This window comes from Patagioenas fasciata, chromosome 1 (assembly GCF_037038585.1).
Source record: "Patagioenas fasciata isolate bPatFas1 chromosome 1, bPatFas1.hap1, whole genome shotgun sequence".
NCBI classification, from domain to species: Eukaryota; Metazoa; Chordata; class Aves; order Columbiformes; family Columbidae; genus Patagioenas; species Patagioenas fasciata.
In genome coordinates this window covers 154,923,278-154,938,427 of record NC_092520.1, presented here as the reverse complement: position 1 = coordinate 154,938,427, position 15,150 = coordinate 154,923,278, and the positions used below count along the sequence as shown (strand labels likewise).

Below are 15,150 nucleotides of genomic sequence, written 5' to 3'. Positions count from 1 at the left end.
GGGTATCAACAAATACAGTCTGAATGCATATTATGAGATGTCCTAGTGTGAAAACCCAGACACACTATGTATTCCAATGTGTGTGTTACATATGTACAGGACTGTGTTTCTTAGCCATGCCCTGAAGCTTAGTAGTTTTGGTTTTGATAGGACAGCTCTTGGTACTGACTAAGAGCACATTAAGAACCAGTTTCTTCTCCAAGCAGATGGCAGCTCCTTATGGCAGGGATAGAGCACATGGACACAGGCTTGCTGTTCCTGCTCAGAAAACTAGGACCAAGATGTTTTGGGATATTTTTTGGCTTACTTCAACTCTTATAAATAAGTAACAAGTACACACAAACACAGACGTATATACTACCTAAAACTACAAGCTTCACTTATTTTCCAACTTTTATTGGACTAGAAGCCTGCCATGCTGGAAGGAATGTTCACCTGTATTTACAACAGTGCTTAAAGCAAGCACAGAAGAATACAGTCTGTAAATCATTCTATATCATACTAATAAACCCAGTCAGCCCTTTCTCCAGTGCCCTTAATGTCACTCGGAGCCTTGGGTCTGCTGTTTCCACTCCATAGAGCTGAAGAGAGGAATATTCACATTCTACAGTGGCATCGTCAGCTCCACTCTCTCCTCTACCCTTCTCTTGCCAGATGCAGTTATCACATGCCTGATGCTTGCAGGAAAGCAGTAAGCCCTAAAGATCGAATTATCAAATGTCATTTTCTTTTACCCAGCCAAACAGAAAAGAAGGGTACAAGAAGTGACTGTCTTGATATGTTCACCTGCCTTCTTTGCTGCAGAACTGCTTTATTTCTCAATGCAGTTTCTGTTTCTCAATCCAAGGGCTAAAGTAAGCTATGAAGGATGGAAGCAAAGGGGAAAAAACAAAACAAAACAAAAAAGTGTAGTAATAAGAAAAGAGAAAAAAGAACATGCTCTATTATTTCTGTCTTGGCTATCAGCCATAGAGTGGAAAGTAGATTTATAGCTGTTATGGTAAACAATTTAAAGAACACCAAGACATCCAGCTACCTGTACTCTGTAAACATCAATTTCATCCTTTAAACACACTCCAACAAAAAGCATACATTCCACTTTGAAAACTCTTTTTCATTCCCTTATCTACTGGAACTATTCAGAAAACATTTTCAAGCTAGTAGGTAGTTTTAATTTTTCAACATCTGGGTAGGTCAGTCCCTTTGTCAAGCATGTGTTTATTCTTTTGCTTGAAATACACCCCTCTCTGCCCCCCTAGAAAAAAGAGAGGGCTGGACTGCTCATATTTCCCTTTTAGAAAGCTGGATACCAGTCAAGAAGTCTCTCTAAAGAAACCTGGGAGTGTTTTGCATGTCACAGTCTGCCAAAATAATTTGTCGGCTGTGCATCAGGTATTGAGATGCTACAAAAAACATTAAGAGGCCTCATTCTGAGGACTCAGGGGCAGGTGGGTGGGAAAAGAGGAAGCTGAAATCCCACCCAGTCCACTCTGGGGAGATACATTCTGAATAATAAAACTATTTTGTAATAAGTACTGATGAGAAAAAAACAAAACAAAACAAAACAAAACCAAACCACCAAAAACCACAGCACAACATCCTACAGGATACAGTACAGGATGTACTCTATTTCCACCACATATTGAAGGGGCAGAAACATAAACCCACCTCATCACATGTGCCTACTGTTTTTAAATATCTCAACAACAAAGGCTGGAGACTTATTTGTAGAAGAAAACAAACATTATTTGCATTGCCCTCACATAAATAACTTAGGCCATACACGTGCAATTCTAAAACAAATTCTAATTCCTTCCTTTCCCAATTACAGTTAACAAGAGCGGAAGCAAAAGATGGTGTCTTAAAGCTCAGTATTACTGGGAAAGGGATTGCAAGAATGATGTGTAAGTACCAAATACTAATGACTGTTGCAGAAACTGTAATAACTAAAAAACATGATTTTTCTACACCTGTTCTCTGTAGATAAGGCCAGCCTTTGGCAGCAGTGACATGAAAGTCCTACTAATTAACAGGGAAGAGGTGATTAAAGAAGGTTTTGCATTAATTCAGTCACTTAAAGATGATACCAGAAGGTGGTGAAAGTTCATGTTAAACAGTTTCCAGAACTATCTGATTCTCACTGTTTGAAAAGTTTCCTCAGGTTTGGTGAGTCATGGTTCATCCCCTGACATAGCAGGGACTGTAAGTGGTAACACTTTCCCTAGTTCTGTTTCCATGTTTTCAGACATCAGAGCAAAATGCCAGGATCTTCCCATGTTCAGAACTGTCCCCAAGATGGCACCAACATGACTGAAGTAATGCAAAGCCTCTGGCTCCTGAGAATAGCTGTTCTCATGTTTATCTCACATATACAGTCTGTACATCATACAACTCAGGTTATATCAAAAATATACCTCATGCAGGCCAGTCTTTGAAAACGTATTTTGGTGTCAACATTCTTCTCCATCCTTTGTGATTTTAGCATTGTTTTCCATTCTAAGCTGTGTTCCTTTTTTTCTGCAGTTGAGTCAAGGTGTGTCTACTCATCAGACATGTCCAGGAGTCCCTTCTCTTGTCTGAGAGGGATGAACATCACTAGCGCTAGAGACATTGCTTGGAGAAAGTGGGCATGGATTGAGTGACAATGTGGGAGATGCTCAAAACTAAATTGTGAATTAATATTTGTTCACGTAGAAGTCTTATTTCCACTTTCATGACAAAACACTTAACAAACTCATATATATCCTATACTTAGAACTGGACTTGAATTTGCTGTATAAAGAGCTCCAGAAGGAAAAAGAAAACCTCTAGAAGAATCGTAAGAGCTGGACACTTGTATTAGCTTCCAGATAGTAACAGCTGGTATCTGCAGTACCTGTATTTGAAGAAACTTTTGAAATCCCACAGGCTGTAAAGCAGCACAGGCACTAAATAAGATTTTTTTCTTCTTTGCTGTCAATCTGGAAAGAGTATGAATTTCACTGGGAAATATTTCTGTCTGCAATGCTAGAGTCTCCAAATTGTTCTTATATTCAGTGATTATATCACAAAATAAAAATAACTATCCTGTTTTTGAGTATCGCTGTACTGAACTGACTATATAGAGAAAATAAGAGATTCAAACTATTTCTGGAAGAGTTTGATTTTAAAAAGCATAGGGATCTTGAAGGGAAAATACACTCTCTTTTTATCATCCAAATTCCATCATTTTTAAGAGCCTTGTTATTGTTTGTCAGGCTGATTTTTTTTTCTTGTTTTTCCTTTTTTTTTTTTTTCTTTTCTGTATGGCAAGAAATGAAGCTTTAAGACAAATTATTTAAGCAATGCCAAAGTTATGCTAGATTTTCATTGCTACACTGTAAGTTTTTAAAGAAATGAGAAAGGGCAGAAATATATATTTTCAGAACTGCAAGCATATATCTTAAAGGTAGAATTCCAAAGGAAACCAATAATCATTCCTTTTTCCCCCTGAAAATCTCAAAAAGCAATGAAAGCAGTTAAAACCTCGAAGTATATGGAGAGAATTAATATTCATAACAGGAGCATAAAGTACATGAAATTCATTATGTGCCACATCTGGGCACTAGAGTGTAAAAAAATCAACAGGTGCATTCTCTGTCAAGAAAGTCTCCAGAAATGGGAATCTGGGGAGAGGGTTGGGGAGAGAGATAGGAGGGGAAGATTTACAGCAGCAACTGAAGAAGAGATTTCCTAATGGTGGATAAATTGTAGCTTCCATGTAGAATGCACACAAGATTTTAAGTACTGTGACTGCATCACATTGATAATAGTGAGAGCTTTCAAAACACAGGGTCCGACCACACACTGAGATGCATCACTTTTTCCCAATCAGTCTCACTCAGGGTACTCGCTTTCCCTCTAAACAATTTCTTATCCATTTTCTGCTTTGTTTTGGTTTGTTGTTGTTGTCGTTTTGGGTTTGTTTGGTTTTTTTTCCTCCTTCAAAGTACTTTCCCTATTTAACCCACATTTACCTTTCCCTGAACCATTCTCAGTTCTTTTACATCACTTTTCCTCTTCTTTAAGTCCTTAGCTTTCTTTTCCCTAGTTCTGCTTCTTTTTAATTTCACTTTCTTAGCAAGAGGCGGAGAGCTGCTTTAGACAAACCCTTCTCAAGCTCTACTTTAATAGTAAGAGTGGTGCCTTACAAGCTATTGGTTTAAAGTACGGAGAAGGGGGAGAGAGAGGAGAGAGAAGAGAGAAGACAGGAGAGAAGGAAGGTCAATCATAGACACTGAATTCTGTTGTGCTCTAGTTCTATTATAAGGCCTACACAGGATTGTACAGTGAAAGTGAGATGGTGATTTATGCCTTCACTCAAATAAGATTTGTTTGAAAGTAGTCACTACTCATGGAACCTCATCTAGGATTTTAAACAATAGAAAGTAGTTTGTACAGGTGTACAAATAGCTGGTTAAAATATACACACTTCACTCTTGTGGCTTAATCTAATAAAAGCAGTTTGAACTAAATCTGAATCAGAAAACTAATTCAGATTTTTCTATCAAATCACACCAAGGCAGTTGACTCTACCTATTTAAGAGGTGCTGCTGAGTTTTCCAATGCAGGAGTTTTGAGGAAACACCTGAATTTTTCAAGTCTTCTCCAAGCTTTGAAATTGTAAAGGCACCTCCTGTCTAGCATGTTCAAATGCTAAGAGTCACCTCTTTTACTAAATGAACATTCCTTCTCCTTTCTAGATGCAAATTTGCATCCCTGCTGCTCTTCCCACCTTGAACCATACAAAGATTTCTCTTAAAAAAAGATAAATCTATATATAAATTTAAACAAACAAACAAACAAACACACACAACTTGAAACACCTAGTAACATCTGTACTGTCACACTAATTTCCTGGGCAATGATCTGATTCTTGTGGCTGAGTCAAAATACTTGGCATTCGGCCTTTTTCGTCTTGCCTCTCAGGACCTAGGTTATTATTGCCTCATAAAGCAGTGCCTGGGTGGCATTACTAGCTAATTAATGTCTATTTAGTGTAAAGGGCTGCAGCTACCTTCCAGCCCCTACAGGCATTTTTTTCTTCCTGTCCCTGACAGGAACAGATGGCATTTTGGCCAACCTTCATCCACCCTTCATGAGCCATGCACTCAGTTCAGAGAATGCATCTAGCAGCTCTAGATACACATTACAATCACAGCTGGGCAGATGCTAGAAGAGTGGTTGTTACTGCCCCAAACAACAGGAAAAATAATGACTTCAATGGAAAGATACAGATTAAAATTCCACCAAGGTGGAATTCCACCTTTTCATTTTTGTGTACTGTTGTCATTTTTATTTTATTCACTTTTTCAGCTCTCATCACATGATAGGATGACAAACACATAACTAGGAAAAGAATTATCAATACATGGCAAATAATGTATGCTTACAGCAGGCTATGAAGGAGTGGTCATCGCCATCTCACTACACCATTTGATGACAGGATAAATCAGAATGATGAACCCACACGTGTTCAAATGAAGAGTCCAATTACAAGTTTCAGTGGAGTCAGCCCAGAATACTTAGTGTTCTTTTCAAGATCAAGTCCAAGTAATTTTCTTCTTGTTGTTTTTTGTATGCACTATTCGCACTAATTTGATGTTTCTATTAGGCTACAATCTGCCCCAGCTCCCTGTTACTACATTAAGATGCTGTTTCATATCCTGCCCACTTGACACATCGGTCACATAAAGAGCCATCAGAGATAAGGCAAAACATGAAATACTATCAATCAAGTGTCACCTGAAAATCAACAAACGTGAAGTTCACTTAATTAAAAGCAGAAGTATAAATAATTTTCTCTAAGAAAAACCCCTACATCAAAATCATTACATTCAAATTACTCTTTATCCCAACAGGTTTTTATCAAAAGCAACACCAAACTTCATAATTATTTTTAGATCACATATTCTCTTCTCTACTTTAATCGATTGAAGTAACTTAAGAGATCTCTCTATTTGCATATTTTGTCTTTTTAGCTACACTCCTTACTTCTCAGAAACAACTACTTCATCTTAATAAGGTTATTTATATATGTACATGCGTATAGTTATGCACATGTAACAAAGCCAGAGACATTCTAAGCACCCTGCAGCCATACTATGACCAGTTGTGGTCTAATCTGAGGAGAGTCACTCCCAAGCCCTGTTTGAGAGAAAAACGACCATTGAGAAAACAGCCCCAGTGGGTCAACTGATGACACTTACAATCACAGCAGGTCCCCTGTTACTTGCCATAGTGACAGGCCATAGGATATTGCACTTTGAACTGGAAGTGTTGCACAGTATTTCAGACTAGGTGTAAAACACTCCATGTACAGGAGAAATATGCTCTCCCATATTCCTTTTTGGGAGCTTTGCCAAAATCTTTTTCACAGGTTTTATTTGAAAACTAATTTCTGAAGGGACAAACCTCCATAAAGAACCTGTGAGTTACTGCAGATGCCAAAATATAACAGTATTTTCTAAGTTTTTTCTTTAAAGTGCCAGGTTAGAAAGATTTTTTAGGTTGCAAAGTCAAGAACCAGAAACTTGGAAACACCAGAGCTCATGTCATCTAAGCATGATATTCCAGCACTGTTGCACTGAAGGATTTTAAAACAACTTTAATCACATTGCCACCTGCTATTTTTTCTACTGAATTTTTACCTCAGTGTTTAAGTAGAGACCTGCTTGATATCCTTTTGTATTTTGTATATGCAGTGCATAGTCTCAGGATTTTTTAATTCCACACTACCAAAATGGTACACAGAATGTAAAATGATTTTCTCCTAAGTATATCTGAGATAGTCTCCCCACAGCATCAAAGTTTCTTATGAACATTAAATTTACCCTCACTGCAATATTATCTGTATTCTGCAGCTGGGAAAACGAGAGTCAAGAGGAAGGCAGGCACTAACTTTCCATTAATTTTAGTAATAAAACCTGAGGCACACAGAAAGCCTATTTCTCAGTTTCCAGCCTTTCTCTCTCTTTCAAAGTCTCCTTGTGATGGCCTCTCAGAAACCCAGCCTACTTCACAGTGGACATGCACAGACTGAGGAGCCCATTGTTACTGGCCATTTGTGAAAAGTTTGGTGTAAAGCTGTTTAATTCAGAAATTCTCTCAGGGAAACTGAGAGGAGAAGCCAGTCCTACAGTGCAGCATTCAACTGCTCACCTTTTACCTATCTGCATTCCATGTCCTCCTCCTCCTCCTTTTTGTTATTCCCATTCTGATTTCTCAGACATCTGTATGTCTCCCATGCTCCTAATCGCCAGCTCCTATTCCCTAACCCTGCTCCCCAAGCTCCTGCACAAGACTCCCTTTTTGCTTCTGCTCCTCTGGCTCTTGCAACTTCTTCTCCCTGCTCCTCCATAGACCTTTTCCTGACCCATCTCCATTTGATCACGACTGCTGCTCCCCTTTTCTCCTTGTTGCTGGAGACCAGTTGGTGAGCAGTACTGCCACCTTCCCTCAAGCCGGTGGGCAGACTTGCAATAGGAATTAACCACAGAGTGGCAAAACTCCTCTGTCAGCATGTGCAGACAGAAACTCCTTAAAGCAACGCTCTTAAATCTAAGGTGTCTCCAAAGTGCATGAACAACCTCATCAGAAGGGCAAACTCAGTAGTATTTTTCTCAAGACAGCAAGAGGCATCCCTCTGGTATGATGGTGACACTTTATTTAATGTCAAACGTCCAAAACATCATTCCAATGAATCTCATTCCACTACCAGCACTAAAATGTTTCGGGGAATAGCTGCTGGATTTATTTATTTAAAGTAAGATATTTAAAGCAATACATTTCCCACAAATCTTGTCTTTGGAAACAACTGACTCTTCTAACTATAAGAAAAAAGAACCGAAGATTGACTCTTACCATGAAATATTTCAGCCAAAACAATTAAAGTTTAGAGAAGCTATAAGGAAAACAATTCCTTATACTAGACAGTCACAGGTATGCTTCAGTCTGGGCAGTGCTACTGACTTTGCTGGTAATTAATAAATCTACCAAAACAAGTGTTTCAGCTAAGCAAATATTTGCAGTTATGTTGGTGTAAACAAAATCTTTTCTCTTATCAATTAGAAGTTAGTCCACATGTTGTAACCATCTCTCCATGCTGCCACGATGCCTCAGCATAATTTTTCTCCCAGCTTTGCCAGCTTCAAATTTTGGGACTGCCATTCCAGTCTGTGGAAAACTGAACCCGATTTCACCATCCTTCACACTGCAAAGAACATAAAACCAAGAACTGATACAGAATCCCTTAGGGTAACAGGAGAAAAACAGGAGAATATCTCCTGGCAGTGCTGCCAAGATCACCCTTTCTTACCATGGCATCTCCTTCTCCTGCCGACAGTTTCCACTTTGCTGGGAAGTTTCTAGTTTGTAGCCACATGGCTATGCAGCTTCCCATCCACTTTATATCTGCCCTGGAGCAGTGCCTGGCAGGCGCCTTACAGCCACCTTCCAAACACATCCAAGACAGAAAGACAAACTGAAACGAGGACCACATGGCTGTTATTTCTAGTTTTTCTACACTAAGTTTCAAAACCCATCCATAGGGATCCAGATACATTAGAACTAGAAACATTAAGCAGAAGTGATGTACAAAATTATACATTATGTACTTGGGGGGAAAAACGTCCCCAAAACACTAGAATTTTTCAAAGCCAGCAACAGAGTTCAGGCAGGTGCTTCCCATCTAAACTTTGGTAGAGATTATGGTTCTACTGAGGGTTTTGAACATCTAAAGTGAAAGGATCAAAAAGCTGAGAACCACTTCTAAAATAGGCAAGAGGAAGAAGAGATGCTCTTACACATATCTGAACATGGAAAACAGGATTGCTGTGGTGGAAATCTCTTACACGAGGGAACTATCAGTGAAAGAAACACTGTTTAGTCATACTACAGTGACAACAGTATCTCTGGCTCGAGATTATACAGAAACTATTGACTACATCTTTGAAAGTAAGCAGCAATTGTAGAGGTTTCTGCTTTGTCACATTGCATCAGAGATACCTTAAGGATGAGTCTTTTGGTCTTTCTCATAACCATTTGCCATGAAGGGTCTCTTAGCTGGAACATCAAGCATCCAAAATAATGTATTTACTTTTGGAAATTGGATCTAAGTTTATCAAGAGTACCACAAAGGAAAAAAAACAAAACAAAAACAAAACAAAAACTCCAAAACATATACTAATAGAGAAGGAGGAAGAAACAGAAGGTAGGAACAAAAGAGAAGAAGGAAAAGGACTTCTGTAATTTCAGCATGTCAGAACAATTCATTAAGCTTAAAGGAGCCACTACAAGTTGTCTGTGGTGATGGTGACAGTGCATCATCAAGCAGAGAAATGCAGAGGGCTCTTACTGCAGCATGTGTGTCTGGCTGGCGTCCTTTTGTTTGTCAGGTACCTCGTAGTGTGGGGAAATCTTGCCGAGGCCACTGTCGCTCAGCATCCTCTTTCGAACTGCAGGGTTCCACCGATCTGATATTCTAGAGAGGAAAGAAGGAATAGAAAGACATTCACCCCTCAGAAATTACCTTGCATGCTCCATTTGAAGCTGTCTTATGCCTACTGGTTCCCAGCATTTTTCAGCCCATAGCAAGTTAAAATAGCTCAATTCACTATGAGTACAAGACTGTTCCTGAAGATGACTAGAAGCATTCCTGGTCTGCCCATAGGAAGAGAAGAAACAGAGACACTTCACCATTATTCTTAGGCACAAAGGGCTTCAGGGCCTTACACAGTGGTGCCAGAGCCCTGACCAGGCAGCGATGGGGTTTGTAACTCAATTGATACAGACTTTGTGATGGGGCCGATACAGTCAGGGGCTGTGAGGATGTTGGAAGGTGCCAAAGCCCATTAGTCCTGCTATGTGCTCCAGGATTCCTAATGGAATAGATGTTATTCCACTGTCCTTGTGTCATTACCATGGCTGTATCTGATCCTGTCCCCAGTTTCCCATATAAGATCTGCTCTCCCACATCTCCCAGTCCTTCAGAAAAGGGGACCAACAAATCGATGCTTAACTCTAATACGGCTGCTGAAAGCCAGATCCCAACACCACTTACCCAGAGGCCTGCTCCACTACCAGATCAGGCATTCCCGGTGGTGTCCCCACCTGCTGTGACATTACCAGCTCTGGGTCCAGAATAAAAATCTCGTCCTGCGAAATTTCTGTCACAAAGTGCAAATGTTCCTGTTGGAGCAATACAAGGAACAAATCATGAACCTGTAGCATCACTGGTCTCTCAGAGCACCCAGCTGGCTATAGGAAAGCTGGTTGCACATCAGGGTCTCTGAAGAGCATTCCTGTGACTCTGCCTTTGTATTTAAGTGCACACACAGAAACACGCACTAAAACCAATTCCATTTAAGCCATTGATAAATACTTTATAGTTTTCAAGCAAAACAAGATTCCCAACCAGCAAGCTTCACACTCACAGCAACACTTAAAAGGCTGCTACTCAGTGACTTTATGTCATTCAGCTAAAAACCAAAGGTCTACCCAAAATGTTGAGGTATGCATTTCAAAATGAAGACCAACACCTAAGGTCTGCCCTCTGATGATGGCTGACAGAAATTTTCTTTGTTTGGGGATACTCTCTCACACCTCCACTGCTTGTACAGTCTGGTTTCACTTCTCTGTTAGCGAAGTTCTCTTTCTCAGTCCTTCTTTTCTTTTATTGACACTGAAGGCTCATCCTTCAAAAACCACCAAGTGTGAGTAGGCCTGTCTACACAAGTAGACAGGAAAACTTTCCACCGTTTGTGAGCTGGCACCATCACACAGTGTTGACCTTTTCCCCACAAAAACACAGGGCGAATGAGTAGGAGGGAAAGATGACCATTTGTATAGAGTCAAATATTAAAGAAATGCAGAAAAGGCCAGAGTCACATTGCCTAGTTTAACGTGTAGCAGCATCTTCTTCACCCTTGCTTTCCAAATGTTGAAGGACAACTTCATCAAATCCTTTATATGACTGCGTGCAAAAAGAAGTTGCATGGTGGCTACATGCAAACACTGCACCTTGGACATCTGAACTAAAGCCATAGCTCATTCTGTTTGAACTAAACCACCAGCTGCTTTTGCTGGGAAACAGTCATGTGTTCAAGTGTTCAGAAACAGCCAACACGGTTCTCAGGGGGACCAGATACAAATGACCATTGTGTGAAATCAACAGTTTGCACTTAATGCTTGAACCACTGATTGGCCTATTCTGGCTATAAATCAGAAACACCAAAAGCTCTCTAAAATTTTCAATGTGTCTTTTAGAAAATATATTCGGATTGTTAAATCTATATTACAGGTTTGAATCCAACAAAGCTACATGCTGGGTTGGAGTTCCTTGGGAATATTTGATACAGGTCTGTTCATAATTCTCAGCTTGTAAATCACCTTAATTTCCACAGCTATTCCATGTCAAACACACAGGATCAAGACTTCTGGTGACTAAAAGCATCACTGAAAAGATAAATACTCTGGTGTCACACAGATGTCCTCAGTAAGACTTGATAAGGATGACAAATGTAGAAAATTCTGATCTGTACATCAGATTGGTAGTAAACAGAAGGGCAGATGGTCAGCAGATATAAAACTTCAGTGAAATGATGTGAATTACATTAACTAAAAAGTGGCCCAGGATTTTTTCTCTACTTTTCATTAGACATCAGTAGCATTTTAGAACACACAGGAGGAATGGCAGATAATTCATTTGAGATGCATTTGACAGAGGTTAAAAAAAAAAAAACCACTATAGAAATGGTAACCAAATAAAGATTTACCTGAGATCTGTCAATGCGGTAAAAACGATCAGCAGAAGTTGCTGCAAGACAGAGAAACAACAGAGTCGCAGTGAAGAAAATGGTCTTAGACAGAACTGTATGGACAGGACGGGCTGAGCTAATGTCACTACCACTCTGTGTCAGTGAAGTCGCAGTGATTTCACAAGAACATAATCTGATTCATTCATTGTGTCCATATTCCTGTCCTATTAAACGGTGAATTTAAAGGCGAGGCTTAATAAAACAATATTCACTGAAATTATTAACTTACTTGAAATAAATATTTAAAATTATATAAAATGGACTCCAGGCTTAGAAGAAGAATTGATCACATTAAAACATATGACAGAAAAAGCTGCATTGTTCCAATGAGAGTATAGCAAGCATATAATGAAATTGATGGGTCTAATAGGATTAATTCAAATTTTGAATCTAAAGAACAATAACGTGCTTGGGAGCTCTTTGTACATCAAGTGCATGGCCACAGATATTCACCCTGAATTACCAATATGCTCAAAGAAAATTTATGCTGCTCATGAAAAACACATGAAAATAGGGGAGATTCACTAAATAAAGCACCTCATGTGAATCTTGTAACAGCTAAGTAATTTATATTACTAAACCCAGAATTATTTAATCACCTATGATGTGCTCCATCAGATGCATTTTATTTTGTTTCTCCTTTGCATCTAGTTTGCCCAGTGAAATCAGATTTGTTCATTCTGGAGTTTTGACACAAGAGTAGACTGTTGTAGCATTGTAGGTTTTGCCACTGCAAAGAAATATCAAATGCCTAAAGACAAAAACCAAATGCATCTACCCACCCAGCTTTCTCCAAAAAACAAATAGATTCTCAATATGGTTTGGGTTTTTTTGTTTTTTTTTTTTTTTGGCTGAGTTATTTTTTTGTTTTGTTTTGGGTTTTTTTTATCAATTCCCTCATGAGAGACAAAGAAGACTGATTAGAAATTGTCATGGAGAAATTGTTTCTGTTTAGAGCAATACAAATTTCAGTCTCCCCATGCTGAAGCTTTTGCAAAAGCAGATGCCATCCATTTTAGCAGCTAATTCCAGTGCTCTGGAACCTGATCTAAAGTCCAGATAAGGCATCTGCTTTGACAAAGTCTGGGTCAAATACGAGTGCAGCTCTCCAGGGTATTACATGAAGTGCAGTCTATCAGGGAAAGGGAGGTACATTTCCATCACCTAAACTCTATAGTGTCTAAACACTATAGTACTTAGAGAGAAGCCAGAGTGAAGAACACAGCAGTACCAGCAACAGCGCATTGCCACCACCAGCTGAGTCCAGGCACTGCCATGCAGCGAGTGCTGCCCATCACAGCAGACTCTAATAAACCAAATCTTTAACCACCCTTAGAAGAACATGTCTCCTTGGAGTGACAGAGCTACAGCAGACATTTTGGTTGCTAGAAAAAGGGCTTCTCCCATTTTTCAGAGGGGAAAAGGGGACACTCAGCTCCTTTATTACCTGCTCAGTGTAACAAGAAGGAACGGTTACCCCTCCCTAGTAACATTTTCAGATGCAATATCCTTCACATGCACGGCAGAAATAGGCAGCATGCTAGGCACAAGAGAAGGGAGATCCACTTACCATCTAGGAAGCACCATCTAGGAGAGAGCCTCTGAACAGAAAGTACTCTGGGGAAGGAGCTTTCCTGGTCCTGGATAGGGCAGGGAAATGACATTTGAAAAATAGCAAAATGGGTTTTTTTCTCTAAAAAGAACTATTTTCATTTTGCTCTATAGGCACTGCACAATGGGCAAAATGTACATAGCCCAAACCCACTGTATTTGCCCCTCACTGACATCAGGGTTTGACTGTAGCACAGAAGGGAGCAAACTGACAGCTTCAGCCACAGCTATCCCCTTCCCTTCAGCTCAACAGCACCAAAAAGCTTTGCATCAGAAACAGCTTTGTCAGCCTCCCTCATTTGTGGGGACACAGGAATAGGGAGAGATGGAAGATATCAAAGATACAAATCAATATCAAACAGCAGCCATAAACTCTAATCATTAATCACAGAATGTTAGAGATTGGAAGGGACCTCAAAAGATCATCTGGTCCAATCCTCCTGCTGGAGCAGGAACACTTAGAAAAGTTTACTTCTTGTGCACCTGTCACCTTTATTCTACTTCAGTATTTTTACACTCTTTCGCACCTGTACTGATCAGCCACTCAAAGCAATTGCCTTTTTTGCCTGTCCCTGGCATGTCCTAAATGCACATCAGGGTAAAAAATAAAAAATGTTATTCTCTGCACCCAGAATACAGAGAGCATGGACCTGAGTACCACTGCTGGCCAAGCAGACAGACATCCTATATCAACATCTTCCCATTCTGGCTAAAAAGACAGTATCTTTAGGAGCAAATGGACATTATTTCAGGAACCAAACCAAATGACCAGGGAGGAATGAAGGTCTCCTTCCTGATCTACGCTCACCAAGGAGTCAAACATGCTGCCCCTTGCTTAGTCAGCTCTCACTGAGCTGGAGAGGCAAAACAGATCTCTAGAAAGCAAAAGGTGACCATGGCTTTGCTCTGTGCTGCCAGTGGATGGCCAGCCAACTTCCTGAAGCCACTGGGACACGACATTTAAACACAAATAGATTTGCACAGGGCAAAACGCAACAGCAGTGATCTTGGGCACACACCTGGAATTTGTATAGAACCAGATTCTGTCCTTATTTATGTCATAAGCAGTAAAATCAGCACATCTGCAAATGGTGTAATTTCAGGCACATACTGGCTTTATTCTTCCTTCAGAAAACAGGCTACAGTGATATACCAAATCACAAGTCAAGAAAATAAAAAGTAGAAGCAATGGGGAAGAAAGGCACCTTTGAGAAAAGTGTTGCTGTACACGGAAAGCACAGAATGGTAATAACCTATATGTACATATACACTTAACCTGGGAATAGATTGGTGAAAAGAGACCAGAACACAATGATATCTCACTGAGACTTCTTATAATATCACACGGGAGCCCAGGACCTTTCCCAACAGCAGGATGCATGACTAACAATTTTTATATTGGTAATTATACAGCTATATCAGGTCAGTAGTTGTTTGGAGGTCCAGCACCAGAAAGTACAGTCTGACTTAAAGAGCAAGTTCCATAAAGACATTTCAAACAACTATGGGTTTTCAGCCAGAAGGGACAACAGGGCTATGAACACTTAGCATAACACAGAAATCCACTGCTTCAGTCTGCACTACAGCAGACCTTTCAAAAAGGGATCCAGCCTAAGTGAGAGACTCCAAGTGACACAAAACCCACCATCCCCTCAGGCAGCTGGCACCATGTGCATAGTTTGAAGGAGTAAAGAGAGGCTGCTCT

At 39.9% G+C, this 15,150-nt stretch overlaps 1 protein-coding gene across 9 annotated transcripts in view; it reads right to left on the bottom strand.

The window, feature by feature from the left end:
• Positions 1 to 15,150, bottom strand: part of DGKI (diacylglycerol kinase iota) — a 214,940-nt gene that overhangs the window by 40,005 nt on the left and 159,785 nt on the right. For 8 of the 9 annotated variants that reach the window (XM_065839772.2, XM_065839756.2, XM_071798478.1 and 5 more), the window contains 4 exons: positions 13,405 to 13,474; positions 11,793 to 11,833; positions 10,079 to 10,206; positions 9,374 to 9,499 (listed from right to left, as the gene is read on the bottom strand). In XM_065839772.2, the coding sequence (XP_065695844.1) occupies positions 9,374 to 9,499; positions 10,079 to 10,206; positions 11,793 to 11,833; positions 13,405 to 13,474 (365 nt within the window). The remainder of the gene's footprint in view (positions 1 to 9,373; positions 9,500 to 10,078; positions 10,207 to 11,792; positions 11,834 to 13,404; positions 13,475 to 15,150) is intronic. The other variant, XM_071798500.1, reaches the window with a different exon arrangement.